An 18,144-nucleotide genomic window follows, 5' to 3' on the forward strand; every position below is an offset into this window, starting at 1 on the left:
ATCCCAACGGCTCGATTCCACACTAACCGAGCCAACAGAGACATTCTATTCGCTGCCAGTCGACTGCCCCAGTCGACTGCACCAGTCGACTGCTACAGTAGCGCTATAGTACTGCTACAGTAGCGCTACAGTACTGCTACAGTAAACCCCTAAAATTAGAATTTTACTCCGAGTACAATCTCTCATGCACTCATACCCTCACCCTTATGACTCATTTGATACTTCATTTGCAGCTTTGACCTCTTGCCTTCAAGCATACTTCCTTTGTCTCTCGTCCCTCGGATGCATTCAAGCCCGCGTCTCGTCCCCAATGTCATCCTTCGCGTATGCCTCGAAGTAGCTTCCCTCGGCCCTTGTCCTCGCTGCCTTGTCCACGATCCCTCGGATGCTCCATCCTTCACCGGACCCGAAGCCATCAACCTAAGTCACATGTGTATCCTGCAAACCTGCACAACTCAAATACACATATCAAATACAAGGGTGAATCTAACTTAAACCCTTTGCCCAAACACCAAAACACATGGTCCCGCGGACCATCGGGATTACTCCAACAGTAAGTACTTTAGAAGAGTTGTTTTTAACATTTGAAGTTCATGAAACACGATGTGCAATCTGAAGAAGGAGACAAAGGACAACATTACCCTAAAAGCAAAAGTGGACGAACCTGATTCTAAATCTTCTCTCGATGATGATAAAACGACGTTCATGGTAAGAAGATTTAAAAAGTTGTTGAAAACTAATAAATTTAATCAAGTGTAGAATAAAAGAAGAAGAAAGATAAGATGCTACCACTGCAATAAAGAATGGCACGTGAAAGACAACTGCCCTAAATTGAAGAGTAAGGATAAGAATAAGGACAAGGAGAAGAACAAGAAGCCAGCCTAGACCAAGTATAATCTAAAGGTGACATGGGACGAAACGTCGTCCAAATTGGAGATCGAAGCCCTCGCCGGACTTGCGTTAGTGGCAAATCACCAAGAAGATAAAGACGAAGCAAGCTCGTCCGAAATGAGCATCAAGAGCATCGATGAAGGGGAAGCGACATCAGAAGGAAACAACACTTCAGGGGGAGTTTTAGATAATGAGATCAACAATGTAAGTCAGGTACGGTCTCTACCTCCTGATAAATTATTTAAATTTATAAAAATACTGTCGAAGAGTTCCTACAAATTAGAAATAAAAATAAAAAATTATTAAAAATATGAAGAATTAAAATTAACCTTAGCAATATTTTATCGACTATAAGATTTCGACAAGATAAAAATAGAAAATGAAATATTGAAATAATAAATTAAAAATAATGCATACTCACAAGTTAGAAAGTATAATGGACTAAATTGACATTCTAGATACTATAAAGGTGAAATTAGAAAAATATCATAGAAATATGTTCCTAAGAAATTTTTAATTAATCTTGTAGGAAGGAATCTATTTTGAATTTTAAAATCATATTTAAATTTATTTTTTTTGTGCCCTGTGTTCTTTAATTAAAATTTTTGACAGTTAGATTTAGGGCTTTCAGAAAGAAAATTAAATATTTAATTTTTTTAAAATGTTTTGTCTAGAAGTGATTATTGTTCCAATAACCAAGAAGGTCTATTTCCTCACTACAGCCTGGAAGCCAATTACTGAAATGAATGCTTAATTGACTAACTGTTAAATATTTAATTAAAAATCTAATGCTTTCAAACAAATTGTTTGTCAAAATTTATGTTAGAAATTATTTAGAAGATAATTTTTTCGATAAATAAAATTTCATCACTTAGCTGTATAAAAATTTTAAAATATTTTCTGTTAATTTTTTTTAGAGTTATTTTTAAACTTTATTTTTCTGTGAAAAATTATCATTTTTTTGGAAAAGATTTTTTTTTTGAAAATTTTTATTTCTGCTCAACCCTTAGTAAATTTTTTTTATTTAAATATTTTTCAAAATTCGTTATAAGATTCCAAATTGTTTACATTTTTTTATTTTCTGAAAAATAGTGTTTTGTTTTAGATTTTTTATTTTAAAGTACCCTATTTTTAATGGGAGTAAAGGGGAAGAAGTGAAGATTAAGTATAGGGAGAGAGTAATATTAATTTTTGCACATTATTATTTGCAAAATTTATCTTATTATTATTTATTAATGTTTTTTTCCCTAACTTAACTTGGGTTGTTCACATCAAAATGAGGAGATTGTTAGTATCCCAATGTAGTTTTAATATGATAAACCAAGTCAGGTTAGGTGTTGGTGTTTAACCATTTTGTCTAAGTGTGTAGGAACTTAGGAGTATAGAAAGTCGAGTGAAAGACGCAGCTAGCTAGAAGGACAACACGAGAGAGAGTCAAGGAGCTCGGTGAGTCCGAGGGACGAGGTACTGCAGAAGAGTACGTTAGCGAACAAGAAGGAGGTGCATGACATTTCTAAGGGACGAGAAGCTAGAGCAGAAGGTTGCTCAAGAAGACCGGAAAATAGGTTAGGGTGAGCTCCATTCCGGATGATCAAAATCATCCAAGCAAGTGGAACCGGAGTGGAAGACCCGGATTAATGCCAGTGGAATCGGAGTGGAAGACTGAGACTAAAAGTCAACAGATAATTGACTTTCTCGATCCGGGTGCCTGGACTCATGGTGCCCGGACTAGGAATTTCATACAAACATGACATGACGTATTTCGTTGCAATGGGGATAAAAGTTTATTTCCCTCTAGGCGTCTGGAATCCTTCCAGGCACTCCGACCAGAGATATAAATATAGCTCTGGTCCCAGTAGCTTAGAACAATATTTATAATTGATTCCATTTGACTTTAGGTTTGTAGTTGTGAGTTTTGACTATTGCAAGATGCTTCTCCGTACAAAGGAGATTTTTAGTAAACTTTTAATTTCTTTGGATTAACAATCCCCTGATTACAAATCAAATAACCTTTTTATGCCTCTCCTTTTTAATCAATTTTTTTATTTTTTTTTAATGTAAATGTTATTTTAATTAAGTTATAAAGAACGAGAAATGTATTTTATTTTTATAAGGTTATTCATCTCCCTCTAACCGGGTGCCAAGCAACAATAATTTTTTGCCACATGGACACTATTTAGGAATGCATGAGGGAAGAAGACGAAAAAATTAAACTAGGGAAAACACAGCTCAAAGATGGCCTCGTGGCAAAATCCTACATCATAGAACCATTGAGGCACCTTGTAAAACCCTCGTCGTCGCTCGTCTTACAGAGAGAGGATGACAAAGTTGATAGTGGCTCATGGAACCAAGGAAGATGCTTTACCACCTCGACTTTGCATCCAAAAAAAATAGGGTGATCCATATGTCGATTGATATGGTTGGAATAATAAGTTTCACTTGTGCTATATCTCACATCTCTCCCTTGTCTATGTAAATAAGATGTTACAAAGTGATGTATGTAGGTTAGTGGATGAAAGAATAAGTTTCACTTGTATTGATCAACACGAAATTAATGAAATTTAAATTCACGCTCTCTATAAAATATGGAGTTAAATGAAATTATTTTATATAAAAAAAAAAATCATCTTTGTAATTTGAGCGGTGTTGGAATATAAATTGCAATATCTGATTTTGTTATAGTGAATGACTTTTATTCAAGCCACAATCAAATTTGATCTTCTCTTTTATGAGAAGTCTCCGTTAAAAAAAATAATAGTAGACCAAAATGTGTGTGTATAATATTGATGGACTCCAACACCCTTCTTTTATCAATCTTATTTTTTAGTTCAAATTTATACCATTTCAAACAATTTTTAAAATAAATTAGGGTAGTTAACAATAATTCCTTTTTTTTAAAAAAAAAAAATTGTTCTTGAAGCACTATTTCTAAAAATAAAAATGAATGATCAAAACTATTGGTTTTATATAATTTATTCTCAACCGAATCATCAAATGGATCTGTGGCGCAATGGTAGCGCGTCTGACTCCAGATCAGAAGGTTGCGTGTTCGATTCACGTCAGGTTCACCTTTTTATTTCCCAATTGCATTTTTAATCAAACCACGAAGTATTCTGCTTATCTTTTGCCCTTATAATATATTATTTTCAACCCTCTAATGCTAAAAGGATATGGTAATATTTATCCAGATAAAATTACATATAAAGAGTTTTAATAAATTTAACGTGTGCATATTCTACTTTTATATATTCAAACACGAATACTTTGCTAGCAAATTTTAGCACATTTTTATTTAACAATCATTTTCATGTTAATTAGATAAAATATTTGAAGAATAACTTATTTTAAGCTGCAGACATAATTCAACTATACAATTTCCTCCAACTTAAAATAGTATTAATAAAACTACAATTTGAAAGTGGTAAGTGTATTGTCATATTAACCTATTTATAAAAATAAATCAGTTTAAAAATATTAGTAGGTTTTACATGACTCAAAGAATGGAGTGATGTAAATTGATGGAATTGGATTGAAAAACAATCATCTTGTGGATCGGATGAACATGATAGATCTTATTCAAGGGATCCCTAAACCCTAAACCATCGCAAGTTTAGAGGCTAAAAGACACCTCGGACATAAAATCAACGAAATATAACTTATTTAGTGATATTTTCTATGATAACATTCAATAAAGGGATACATCAATCTTAAATAGCTTTCTTTTAGTGGCAAATATCTCATATTGTGAATTTGATATTACCATATTTAAAAGACAAACCAAAACAGAATTACATTGTGGAATGAATCACTGAATCACTACCAATTTCACAGTTAAAAGAAACAACAAATCACTGCTTGAGACTCCAATTTACACAACCACAAATCTTGACATGTTTTTCCCACATTTCACCCTTCAATCTATTGATGACTAGTGAATCCCGCCTAAAAACAGTTTGCATATCTTTGGAGCAACAATGCAAACAACAGTAATAACTTGAAGTTTCTGGACCAAACAAAGATGGTGCTAAGTTTGAACTCCAATGCAAACAGACAAGAAATGATTCTGTAGTTTGTGTAGTCAGAGCCTCAGAGAATTGTACAACGGCACCTGTTCTGTTTTGAGGCTCTAGCGAGTTGCTTCTCTGTAAAGGAGTCTCATATTATATTAGTGAAGGGATACAGATATCTTGCCATATCGATATAGCAAGTCTATGTTTATAAGAAGTCGGCAGTAGCAATGGATGAAGGAAACAGATTCAGCTAAAATCATACTTAATCATAGCAGTAATGTGCAATATGAATTATGATACCTATTGTCGTATGGTCAAGCATACTTGATTCAATTTTTGTGAAAATGGAAAAGAAACTGATGAAGGGTTATCAGTGCGACAAGTATGCAAATGTGTCAATATTTGCCAAACTGGAAGAAACTAACGAGGGCAAACAATATACAAAATGTGCCAATTTATATTAGCCGTGCCAATATAAGTTTAAACCAAATAACAGTCCAGGTCAAATAATAAAGGAAATTGTTTAGGTTTTAATCTACAGTAAGAAATGTGGCTGTCTGTTATTATAACCCAACTGTCAATCTAGTTAAACCAAACAAAATCTTAATCCAACAGTGGTATATGTTCCATGTGTATGAGGTAAAAGCAACAAGAATCACATTTACAGTTTTAGTTCAATGGGCATTGAATGGTAGAACGTAAACAGAAAAAACATAGTAAGCTTATACCCAAAGAAATAGGATAATTGTTTCGTGGTGAATCTGAGTTACTCTTTTAAGCATGTTTGTCTAAGTATAACCATGACTAAAGTAGTCGGATAAGCCAGAGCCCCTGTTGATATGCCATCATGTAAGAACACATGCACGTAGTCCAATTGGGTTACCGTGATCCATTCAGGGCGAAGGAACAGGATGACAATGTCAAACTACTATAGCATGCATCAATATATTGATATAAGAAAAAAATCGATACTACAGATGAAAGATATTGCATATGAACGCCCAGCTTCCAATTTGCATCAAAGCTAAAAACACACTCTACAAAAATGCTGAATCTGCGATCATTACAACAGAAATTGAACAAGCAAGAAAAATTATTTTATAAATAAGATAATTAAGATCTAACAGTATTCCGGGCTAATTTTATCGTAAGAAATAGCTGTTACTTGACAGTATAACAGATTCAGCAACAATCAACATTATGTTTTGAGCTATGCTGAGGTAAAAGATATGCTGCAAACAAGAGAGGAAGTAAATCGCTAACCTACTAAGTAATGAAAAATCCAATCCCTAAAAGGTATAAAGTTACTTTGACAGTAGTAGTAAGTGTTTGCATGAGCAAAGAAAGAAAGTACCATCAGTTTTGTCAGAAACAGGAGGCCGAACTACAACATGCATAGTGATCAGACCACCAGGAAGCTCACCAACAGATACCCTCGACTCAGCAATAGTCAGGTGGTTATCCAGTATTTTTCCAGCATTTATGAGCTTCACATCATTTATTGTTCTTGGGGCAATTTCTTTGTCTGAAAAGAAAAGCATGAAAAAGGTTACAAAGGAATAGTGATGAAAATATATAAACGTTGTCATGAGGAGAGACGATAAATAGTCTCATTAAGTTGAATGTGTTATATGATACACTAGTAAAATCCTATAATAAAGAGGGGAACATTTCAGGCAATGACGATCATGATAGCAAAGAATCATCTGCCAAAATTTTTACAGTATGTTATTAATTAATTATGTAGTTTAGTTAGAAGATATCATTACTAAACTGATGCGAACTACAACAAAACTTGCAGAATGGATCACGAAGTTTAAGTTTTGGAGCGCATATCTGTAATGATAGATTTACTTGCAGCAGCATATGAATAATGATAAATTATTTGCAGAAAGAGATTTATCTTAAACGTTCCATTCACAAATTGTCCAACTCATTGACAATTGCAAATGTAAGATTACTAGCTCCATCAAATGAGCATTGTATAACCTACAATCACAAATTTTCCAGCTCATTGACAATTCCAAATGTAAGGTTGCTAGTTCCTTCAAATGGTAATGGTTACACCTACAGATTCTCATTTTAGTTCTCATACAGAAGTACAATAGCCACCATGTTAGATGGCAGAACATAGGTGAATCTGGTTAGAGTTGAAGATTTAGAATGTCCAAGGAGATAAACATGTAACCAGTTAGAACATATGATATGGAGCAAAGAAATTTGTTCGTTAGTTCTTCCTCTTCCATGAATTTATCTCAATTTATCTCGATAGCAATATAATTTACTTTCGTAATCATTGATTTATCTATTACTAAAATTATATATCCACCTGCATAAAGTAGGGAAGACTGATCCAGAAATCAATTGATTCATTGTTAGTATTATCCCAATACATGGAAATGGACAATTGTAGACCAAGCCACCAAGGCAGCGAAGGTGATTCATAAGTGGGAAAAAGTTGTAAAATAATCATAATAATAGATATCCAAGACAACTGCACATGGATAACATGAGAATGCTACCACAAGTTAGTATCAAGTAGGAAAGCAGAAACTAAAATAAATTGATTTCCTCTTCAGGATTTTCTAAACCCGTTTATGTCCAATGAACCAATGACAGCCTAAAGCAAGAAGCATCAACATCATAGAGAAGCAAGGAAATTGTTGCTTTGATCGTTATACAAACTTACATGGTGCTCATGAGTTAACTCTTCTAAAAACTACAAAGACAATGTCTAAAGTAATGGACTTAATCCAGGAAAAAAGTGAAAAAAAAGGCACCCAAAAAAAAAAGAAAGAGAAAACTGAAAACTGATGCCGAAGTCATCATGCTCTTACCTTGAGGCCATCGAGAGATTACGAATTCTTTGAGAGACTGAACGGTGGTGGAAGGCTTATACTTGGTCGGCCCGATGTCGGTGCCATCAAAGAGTCTAAATTTGAGCTCAATCAAATCCTCTTCGGCCATTCCAAATAACTTCCGCTAGAAAGAGAATCTTCGATTCAACATCCCATGGTTTCGACTTGAAAGAGCGATGCCGATCTTTACGCAAATCCGTAAAAGCCCTAATCTGGCAGAAGCGATTGAAATCGCGATAAGGGGCAAAAAGAAAAGCCCTTTTCGAGCAGGAAAGTGGGATCCGAGATTAGATAAGGGGAGTATAGTGATTCAGCGATGACCTAGATCGAAATCTTGCTGTTCCGGCTGAAGAAGAAGGTAGCCAGCGCATAAAGATTGGATTTTGATGGACTCCGAGGGTAAATCGGCGACCGGGGAGGCCTCCCGCGTTGACGCAGGCGGAGGATAGGCGACAGCTCTTCTTATTCCAATCAGTAAAATATTAAATTAAAGCAAAGTTGGTCGAAATTTCCATTTCACCCCAAATTTATTCTCTTTTTCAAACTGCCTCCTCTATTTTTTTTTTCATATTTTTAAACCTTTGTACTAACTGGCTATTAACATGGCTAATTCATCTTTAGTAAATTTCGCATCATTTTTTTTTAAAAAATTACACCATAATTATGTGAAGCATATTTAATCATATTTAAAATCATTGAATAGGTAAATCATTGTTAAGAGTTCCTTATTACTATATCTAAAATTTAAAATAAATAACTTACTTTATTAAATTTAAATAATTATTTTTCACTATATATTATATCAAATACTCTAAACTTTCTACCATCCTTAATTTTTTTTATTATTTTCATTTCTCTATTCTATTTTTATTATTATATTTATGGAATTAGTAGAAGGAGAGAAATTGAAAAGATTAAAAAGATTAAAAAGAAATATTATTTTATTTTTAAGGTAAAGGTTATTTATCATATATAAATGTAGAGAATGGATAAAGTAACTGATGTAGATGGTTTTTAATGACTTATCAAAAATTTATGATAAAATTTTTAGATACAATAATTGATGTAAAATTTTTAGATAGAATAATTGATATGGATATTCTCGCTTCACTATCACCAAGCCATGAGAAGCTTTTATGATTATTATAAAAGACAGCTAACGACGCATAGACGATCAAATCTCTTAGGTCAAAATATTACTTTTATGATTGTAATCTTTACACTGTTACGTTTAACTAGAGCATAAATTATCAGTAGACTTGTTTGAGTTAGCAGAAACAAATACCTGAGTGTGATCTTGTAGAGTTTCTTTATGCCGAGTTTGTCGATGTATTAGAAATAATCTACGAGCCCTAAGAAGATCACCAAGTTCGCCAGTTGGAGTAGCTTCAGAAAATGTTCGATTCCAGATTCTGTATCTGTTTCTGAACCATATGGTTTTGATGAAATGAGTCTATGATATGAAGTCATTTGCTCATCCAACTGAGCTTTAAGCTTCCTTGCCTATCCACATGGAGAAGTGATGTATATAGCTGATCCCATCCGGAATCCGAGTCAAATGAAGACCGGTTGCGTTGTCATTAGTGTTGACGGAAGGTGACGGAGACTCTCTATGAGTACAGTACTTCGAGGGCGGGTTCACACGGGCTGCTGACAAGGGGCCGTGACGAGGATGATGAAGCGAGAGTTCCCTGCGCACACTCAAACAAACACCCTCCACATTAGAGACCACGAACCAGGGAAAAAGTCCCCGGAGCAGGTCCTTCGACACTCAAGTCAGGTACTTTTTTCCCAGAAGAATAGTAAAACGTAAAAAGTAGAAGATAGATGTGAAAAAGTGAGTTAGCGTATACCTGCGCAAGGGAGAGGACACCCCTTTTTATATGCGTACTTTGGGCCACTAACAAATGCCAGGGAATGTTGGGTGTTAGACCTGGTCTAGCGATAAGGGACACTTGGCATTTTCTTATAGGTCAAAGGAAGATTCTGTTATCAGCGAGTCACAGACCATTAGAATATACCCTGACACACAGTAGATATTCTCTGACAGGTGATTACGATTCTCTGACACTGTTGTCTTTTTGTTGATCGGGCATGAACAAGAGAACTCCTAACCTGGATGTATCTGAGTAGCCCGTCATATCCTGACCACGCGTATCAAGTACTTATATATAAGTCTGCTATGAGAAAAACCCGGCTGGTAGAGATAGTTCCTACTCTTCCTTCACTGTTCCTTACGTCTCCAGTCTGACTTCCTAATTCGGACATCTCGACTGAGCAAACATTCTGAATTCCCGACCTGGGCATCCCGACACCGAGCAATCATTCTGAATTCCTGACCTGACCATCCTGACCGAGCAAACATTCTGAATTCCCGACCTGGGTATCCCGACCGAGCAACCAGTCTAAATTCCTGACCTGGGTCTCCCGACCGAGTATTAGCCGAGCAGTGACTTTTAATAGTTAGAGCTCTTTTGTAGAGCGAAGCGTACTCTCAACCTTAGATTGTCACGTTCTCTTGACTTCTGACTGTCATGTCCCCTTGATTTCTGACTGTCACGTCTCCTTGACTTTTGACTGCCACGTCCTTTGACTTCTGACTGTCACGCCCCCTTGACTTTTGACTGCCACGCCCCCTTGACCAGACCCTACCATTATGCATCATCTCATAAGCCTCCCCTTCAAGTCTAGTCGAAGGAGACCCAGGACCGACTGACTAGACCATAATCCGGTTTCACCAAACCTCATTACCGAGACATTAACTACTTCTCCTTTTTCCTTGGGAATGCTATCAGATGTTGCTCCATTTTTCGAGTGTTTGGGTTGCTGCATCAATCCCTAGATCTAGGAATACATATCATGTTCTTGAATGCAACATCATTTCCCAGATGCCTTCGCACACCCCAAGAAGAACTCTTTACTTCTATTTCTTTAAGAAGAGCCCACCCTTCTCCTACTCTTATGCTCTCCTCAGGTTCCTTTGTGCTATGGAAACCCCAGCGAGGTCTGATGAAATCTCCTCATTACGCCAACAGCTCACTCATCTGACTCAGTTATTCGCCCAGAAGGATGAGGCCTTCTGGAGATGACTCAGAGTAGGGACCTTCAGTCTTCCCTTCATCGGGAGATGGAAGAACTCTGGTTGGCCATTAAATCTCGGACCCGAGCTGAAGCGGCTTTGAAGTATAGGGCTTATGCAGATTTGGAGATCCAAACCCACTTTATCACATATATGAAGATGAAACATGAGGATTCTTTGACCTTGCTTCAAGAAGAAAATCGAATAAAAGACGAAACTATCGCCCAACAACACCGCTCCATTCAACATATCAAGGCGGAATTGATTTAGGTACAAGCTCAGTTGGAGCAGGTAGGCCAGGCAAATAACGCTGGTCATCAGTGCCCATCCAATCCTGCCATATGAAAGGGAATTCGGCATGACTGGCACTCCTAGTATGATAGTGTGTATTTCGAAGAATGTCTTCTGAACTTTATCAAATAAATGCTAGTCAGGCTATGCTATGGGCCTTTGTTCATGCTTTTTCTCTTGTGTTTTCCTCCCTTCCTTGGTATTCCTTCTTTGGTGTGACCTTTCGAATCATTAAAACTTGCGTAGAGGTAAGGGTCTGGAATCCAGACCGATATGTCGATGGTTGCGAAAAAAGGCTCCCTTATAACTCGCACTGGGGTGAGAGTCTGGAATCTTGACCGAGAGGTCGTCGGGCGTGAGAGCAAGCTCACTTATAACTCGCACTGGGCGAGAGTCTGGAGGCGTGAGAGCATGCTCACTTATAACTCGTCGTGAGGCGAGAGACTGGAATCTCGACCGAGAGGTCATTGGGCGTGAGAGCAGGCTCACTTATAACTCGTATTGGGGTGAGAGTCTAGAGGCGTAAGAGCATGCTCACTTATAACTCGCACTGGGGTGAGAGCCTGGAGGCGTGAGAGTATGCTCACTTATAACTCGCACTGGGGCGAAAGTCTAAAATCCCGACCCAGAGGTCGTTGGTCGTGAGAGCAAGCTCACTTATAACTTGCACTATGGCGAGAGTCTGGAGGTGTGAGAGAATGCTCACTTATAACTTGCCGTGAGGTGAGAGTCTGGAATCCCGACCGAGAGGTCGTTGGGCGTGAGAGCACGCTCACTTATAACTCGCACTAGGGCGAGAGTCTGGAGGCGTGAGAGCATGCTCACTTATAACTCGCACTGGGGGCGAGAGTCTGGAATCCCGACTGAGAGGTCGTTGGTCACGAGAGCAAGCTTACTTATAACTCACACTGGGACGAGAGTCTGGAATCCCGACCGAGGGGTCGTTTGTCACGAGAGCAAGCTTACTTATAACTCACACTGGGGCGAGAGTCTGGAGGCGTGAGAGCATGCTCACTTATAACTCGCTGTGAGGCTAGAGTCTGGAATCCTGACCGAGAGGTCGTTGGTCGTGAGAGCAAGCTCACTTATAACTCGCACTGGGGCAAGAGTCTGGAGGCGTGAGAGCATACTCACTTATAACTCATTGTGAGGCGAGAGTCTGGAATCCCGACCAAGAGGTCGTTGGGCGTGAGAGCATGCTCACTTATAATTTGCACTGGGGTGAGAGTCTGGAGGCGTGAGAGCGTGCTCACTTATAACTCGTTGTGAGACGAGAGTCTGGAATCCCGACCGAGAGGTCATTGGGCGTGAGAGTAGGCTCACTTATAACTCGCATTGGGGCGAGAGTCTGGAGGCATGAGAGCATGCTCACTTATAACTCGCACAGGGGCGAGAGTCTGGAATTCCGAACGAGAGGTCGTTGGTAGTGAGAGCAAGTTCACTTATAACTCGTACTGAGGCGAGAGTCTGGAGTATCGACCGAGAGGTCGTTGGTCATGAGAGCAAGTTCACTTATAACTCGCACTGGGGCGAGAGTCTGGAATCCTGACTAAGAGGTCGTTCAGAAACCCCCCTCGGAACTAGTTGGGAGATCAGATTAGTGTCTGAAGGCTGGCCCAGGAATTAGTCTAGGAACTCCTGCTTTGGTGTTGCATCAGAGATCGAGCCAACTATGCTTAATTGCGATGCCCCCTGCAATCTCAAAATGTCTTACGTAAGCTTTAATTAAATAAGCCATATTTAAATCTTACTCTGCTTTCGAGGTAGAAAAACAAAATGAGGGCAGAGTTAGTGCCTGACGTAACCGCATGACTATCTCGGTACCTGACGTAAGGTTTTCCTTTCCCTTTCCTAAGGTAATCGCATGGCTGTCTCGCCACCCGATGCATGGTATTCCTGCGTTGAAGTGCTGCCGTACACAAATCTCCCTCTATGATTTCCTTGTCACATCCATCATTAATACCTTTCATCGGGGAGTGACACGTGTCCCACGAACATTTCCCATTACTATGATTGATAAGCGCTTTTTGCACATGACCCTAGATAACTTTCGCCTTTTGATCTGACGACGATCATGCATTTTAACACTTGAGTTATCATACCCCACTTTCGATGCTTCATAAGGGCTTTCCTTTATAAACCCTAAAGGTTGTCCGCCGTCTCCTTCTTACTGCCTTACCTGCCTCTGACCCTTTACTGCCTTTTTTTGTTCTTGCCGATGCTCCTTCTCTCTTGTGTTTGCCTTCCGTAAGTGCTTCTCGATCCTCCTCCTTCCTTGTCATTTCGCTTATAGCTGAAGAGATAGAGAAGTCTTGGTATTCGTTCTTCATCTCTGACTTGGATAGGAGTGATCTTAAGGTCATCCAGCACAGCTTGCACCTGCCCTATGATTACAAACTTCTACCTCCAAAACCTGATGAACATCCATCTTCTCCCCCAGCAGGATTCTTGACTTTCTTTAAGGATCAGTTTCTTGGTGGTCTTTGGTTCCCCATTCACCCTTTCTTTTCATCTCTAAGTCAATATCTGGGTATTTCTCTTTCGCAATTTGCTCCCAACATTTTCCGTGCTATGCGCTGAATGGTAATCCTTTGCCGTTTATACAGAATTTCTTTGACCCCGTAACTCTTTCTTCACTTTTACTCCTTTAAACGAGCCGAACCTGGTGTGTTTATGGTACAATCTCGGGTCGGGTATTCATTTTTTGATGATATGCCCTCTTCCAATAAGGGTTGGAAGTCTCGTTTCTTTTTTGTTCAGTTTCCCGAACTCGTACTTTGGCCGACACAGTGGAGTTATTCCCTACCCCTACCCCCTAGCTACGAGAACACCAGCATCAGCCAGATTGTCTCGTAACTTTCGAAAAAATGGATGGAGTGCATCTCCTTCTTTCTGTGATAATGCAAGAAGACTTTCTGCACACTTTTGGGCTCAGTTCTATCCCAGCATCCATAGGCGCCCCTTTCGATAAAATTTCTCATCTTCTTTTCCTTGTCTTCACTAATTGAGTTATCTTTTTCTTGTTTTACAGAAGCCACCATGTTCTGAGCATATTCTGTTGACTCCTCCAAACTGCCCAGCAATGTTTTGAAGAATGTGGGCGAAGAGATTACAAAACGTTTTTGGGCAGCCTCTTCAATGACTCCTATTTCTGGACCAGCTGGGACTTCTTCTATGACGACTATCCTGAACCAGCAGGGACCTCAGCTCCTCCCTCTGCACAACCGAAGGTCTCTGAAGCTGGTTCTTTGTTGGTGGAGCCGCTTATAAAGGATGAACCAACCCCTTCTCCTCCCCCGGACAAGCGTCTCCGCCTTCAGCGCACACTACAAGAAAAACCCTCATAGACATCGGTGGAACAACAACGGTTTTAAGCAAAAACCGATGTCTTTGAGTATTTTACACCAGTTTTTCCAAAAACCGATGTCTATGAGCGCTGATTTTCGCTCATAGACATCGGTTTTTTAGCTGATGTCTATGAGCGCCTTTTTTTTCGTTAATAGACACCGATTTTAACAGCGGTTTTTAAAACCCGGTGTCTATGATAATTAAAATAATTTAATTTTTTCACCCATACTTAGCCAAAATTTACAACACTTCCCTCCAAACCTAAACCTATATCGCGCCGTCCTTCCCCTTGCTAAATCGACGCCCCTTCTTCGCCCGATCAAGATCAACACACGACTCCCTTGTGAGGTCTGTGGAAAACGACCACATCCATATCCTCTTTCCCCTTCTCTTCTCCTCTCCCTTCCGTCTTTGCCCTCTCGCGGGTTGCTCCATCTCTTAGGGTTTCTTCTCCTCATGCTTTCTGGTTTCTTCGTCTTTTCCTCATGCTTCATGGTGCTTAGGGTTTCTACTCCTTCGTCGTCTGCACATTTTGCACCTCGCCTAGGGATCTTTCCAATGACGACATCCTCGACCGCTTCCGCTCTCATTCTCACCATCATCCTTCTGCTTGTCGCCCCCTTGTCACCTGGGAACTGCGCATCGACTGGAGAAGGTAACGCTCTCTTCTTCTCTTTCGGTGGGTCGGGGAAAAATCGGAGCTTCGCCACGGAGTTTGCCCTCTATGGCGATGCTGAGATGAATAGCTCGGAGGTGAGGGTGACGCGTGCGGCGAACGAGAGCTCCAGGCTTATGATTTACTGGAAACCAATCAGATTCTTCGGCACCAAGCCTGGGTTCTCTTCTTCCTTCTCGTTCTCTGTTTTTCCCGGCAATGGCGGAGGCCTAGCTTTCTTTTTATCTCCGGTCAGCGTTCGCTTGGAACGGCCGAATGGCGACTGGTCTAGGTTATCGACCAGTGTCGTTGCAGTGAAGTTCGTGACGACAACAAGCCTCGTCGAAGTCGATGTTGGCGGAGAACTTTTGACAAAAAGCAGTAATCTTTCCGACGATGGTTTGCTTCTCATCCTCAGCAGAGGAGAAAAATTGCATTCTTGAATTGATTACGACGGAGAACCGAAGAGAATAGAGGTCAGGCTTTGCCAGGACAAGGATCCGAAGGAAGCAGCCCCTTCGATCTCTCACTCTATCGATTTGTCTTACATGTTGTGGAGGGAGGCGTCCTGGGTGGGTTTATCTTCCTGGAGTGGCAATTCTATGAAACATAACACAGATATCAATTTTATTCTTTAGTTGACTACTTAATGATCAATTTTCTAGGTTATTTATGGGGACACTGACTCTGTTATGGTACAATTCGGTGTGCCTTCTGTAGAGGAAGCAATGAAGTTAGGAAGAGAAGCATCAGAATATATTACAGGAACTTTCATAAAGGTATCCGAGGGTTGAGACATGATTATTTGAGTTGTGGATGTCTTAAATCATGTGTTTCTTTAAATTTCTATTACTTAGTGTATTATCAGCTAGATATCCTAGCTGACATTGTAAACTAAGGGTATTATAGCTAGATATCCTAGCTGACATTTTTAGTCTTCATTTTAAATCACGTTTTATTTTCTTTCTTTATTTATTTACTATGAGGCAAATTTGTCATCCAAGAATATATAGTGCATATTCTCAAATTTTGTTTTTAGTCTCTGCCCTAATTTTTTTAAAACATTTTTTGAAGCCCATTAGGCTTGAATTTGAAAAGGTCTATTATCCCTATTTGCTAATAAGCAAGAAGAGATATGCTGGATTGTACTGGACAAAGCCTGATAGTTTTGACAAAATGGACACAAAAGGTAAGTATTTGAACTATTTAATAGTTATTGAAAAAACATGATTTAGTGGCATTCAATTTCTTAACAACAGGCATCGAGACAGTCAGAAGAGACAACTGTTTGTTGGTAAAGAATCTGGTAAATGAATGCCTACACAAGATACTAATTGACCGAGATATTCCTGGCACAGTTCAATATGTGAAGAACACAATTTCAGATCTTTTAATGAACCGTGTGGATTTGTCTCTTTTGGTTATAACAAAGGCAATTTCCAACTGCAGACAACATTACCATCTCGATGATATAAGATCATATTTTAACATTTGTGTATGAACTCAAGTTTTTCTACCTTCTTTGGCAGGGTCTGACCAAAACTGGAAGTGACTATAATGTAAAGTCTGCACATGTTGAGCTTGCTGAAAAGATGCGAAAAGTATAGATCTTATCTGTTTGTTATCTTGCCTTAATTTAGAACTGATTTTTTCATTATTTTTATCCTTGTAAAAAAATAAAAAGGTGACAAAGATCGATACATTGAGAACATATACTTTTAGCATGGAAAACCATTCATACCGAATTGGAATGTCTTGAAGCTTAACTTGTAAAGTTTCTGAAACAGCAAGAATAGAGTTAATAAGGATTCATCTGATTAATGCTGTAAAAAATCTTTCACTTCTTGTATGAATGCAGTCCTTTCACTTTGATCCCTCAATTTGTTATCGAGATTTTGAAGAGAGCTATGACCCTTTGTGCTAAGGCTTATGTGTATAACACATCTTGTCAACAAGTGTCTCCTTTATGTTATGAAAGAATATTCAGCATGTAGTTTGAAATAATTGAGACTTTATAGATTTTAGTACCATTTCCTTGATCTAGGGTTAGAACTAGACTAATGGCAGACAATAGTCAGAGTTACTTAAGTATTGTTCTTGCTCATCATAATGTGCACACTGCACTATCTATGTTTTCCCCTTCATTCGATGTAATGAGTTTTCTATTGTCTATGATCACATGGTCCTTTATTTGTATTGTTTATTAATATAAGTTCTTATCTCAGTATCCAAAGTAATGAATAGATCAATTTCATAACAACATTTTTCTTATTTAGAAATCTCATTACTTTTTTGCCTGTATAACTACTTACCATTGTGTCATTACAGGAGAAATTTTTATTGTTTCAGTATCAGATTAAGTGCTAAATTTTTATGGCCTTGTGATGCAATGATATATCTTGAGCCAAAGTAATCAAATCAATTACACAAATGATAAATCTTATGCATAATTGAAATCCTTCAATCTTAATTGTGCCTAGTAGGTATATGTGGTGGATAAGGTTATTAAGTATCTTTGCAGCTATGCATGCATCATGTGGATTGTTCAAATGCACAGAGTATCCCATCCCTATCGATTCTTTCTGGCTCAGTCTCTCTACTGGTTCAACAATTCAGAGGTGGCTATTTTCACAGCATTTTGAACTTTGAGCAGAGGCAGCTCCATCAATGTCAATCAGCAGTCTTATAAAACTGAAAAGGAACAGAAAGAGTTGTGTGTGCTTTCTGATCTGTCTTCTTTTTTTCTCTTGTCACTTTGCTGCCTTTTGCATAATGACAGTGAGGGCTATGGCATGGTTCCCAGCTGACAAATGTGCCTGTTGCATGTGGTAGAAAGCTATCCTGTAATCAAACTATCAGAGTGGCTCCAACAAAATAGCAGTCCAAAGTTAAGTTGTTGGGCAGATCAGTTCAACATAACACAGATATCAATAATACATAACATACAAGGGTTTTGAAATACATATTTATGAGATGGTAGATGATAAGTGGATATGAACCCCAAGAACTTTT

At 38.5% G+C, this 18,144-nt stretch overlaps 2 protein-coding genes and 1 non-coding gene across 4 annotated transcripts; 2 read left to right on the forward strand and 1 right to left on the reverse strand.

Annotated features, from left to right (window-relative positions):
* The first annotated feature begins 3,887 nt into the window (after window positions 1–3,887).
* On the forward strand, window positions 3,888–3,959 carry TRNAW-CCA. The gene has a single exon. It is a non-coding gene; the product is annotated as a tRNA-Trp (tRNA).
* Window positions 3,960–4,588: 629 nt separating this feature from the next.
* Window positions 4,589–8,217, reverse strand: LOC121992568 (membrane-anchored ubiquitin-fold protein 3-like). 2 transcript variants are annotated; one of them, XM_042547031.1, is made up of 4 exons: window positions 8,081–8,217; window positions 7,739–7,971; window positions 6,256–6,426; window positions 4,589–5,033 (listed from the first exon to the last, which is right to left on the reverse strand). In XM_042547031.1, exons 2-4 carry the CDS (start codon window positions 7,866–7,868, stop codon window positions 4,978–4,980), a joined length of 357 nt encoding a protein of 118 aa, XP_042402965.1. In that variant the 5' UTR covers window positions 7,869–7,971; window positions 8,081–8,217; the 3' UTR covers window positions 4,589–4,977. The 2 variants fall into 2 exon arrangements, with proteins under 2 accessions (XP_042402965.1, XP_042402964.1); XM_042547030.1 differs by having other exon boundaries at window positions 7,739–8,217.
* Window positions 8,218–15,035: 6,818 nt separating this feature from the next.
* Window positions 15,036–15,575, forward strand: LOC121991070. Its single transcript, XM_042545098.1, has one exon. It carries the CDS (start codon window positions 15,036–15,038, stop codon window positions 15,573–15,575), a length of 540 nt encoding a protein of 179 aa, XP_042401032.1.
* Window positions 15,576–18,144: the final 2,569 nt, after the last annotated feature.

Source organism: Zingiber officinale, chromosome 6B (genome assembly GCF_018446385.1).
Source record: "Zingiber officinale cultivar Zhangliang chromosome 6B, Zo_v1.1, whole genome shotgun sequence".
Lineage (NCBI taxonomy): Eukaryota > Viridiplantae > Streptophyta > Magnoliopsida > Zingiberales > Zingiberaceae > Zingiber > Zingiber officinale.

What these genes read in the sequence shown, in the direction of transcription:
- LOC121991070 (XM_042545098.1), top strand. Translation starts at nt 15,036, where the DNA reads ATGACGACATCCTCGACCGCTTCCGCTCTCATTCTCACCATCATCCTT.
- LOC121992568 (XM_042547031.1), bottom strand. Translation starts at nt 7,868, where the DNA reads ATGGCCGAAGAGGATTTGATTGAGCTCAAATTTAGACTCTTTGATGGC. An exon ending in AATCTCTCGATGGCCTCAAG is followed by an intron (nt 6,427 to 7,738) that starts GTAAGAGCATGA and finishes TTTTCTTTTCAG; the next exon opens with ACAAAGAAATTGCCCCAAGA. An exon ending in TGTTTCTGACAAAACTGATG is followed by an intron (nt 5,034 to 6,255) that starts GTACTTTCTTTC and finishes ACTCCTTTACAG; the next exon opens with AGAAGCAACTCGCTAGAGCC.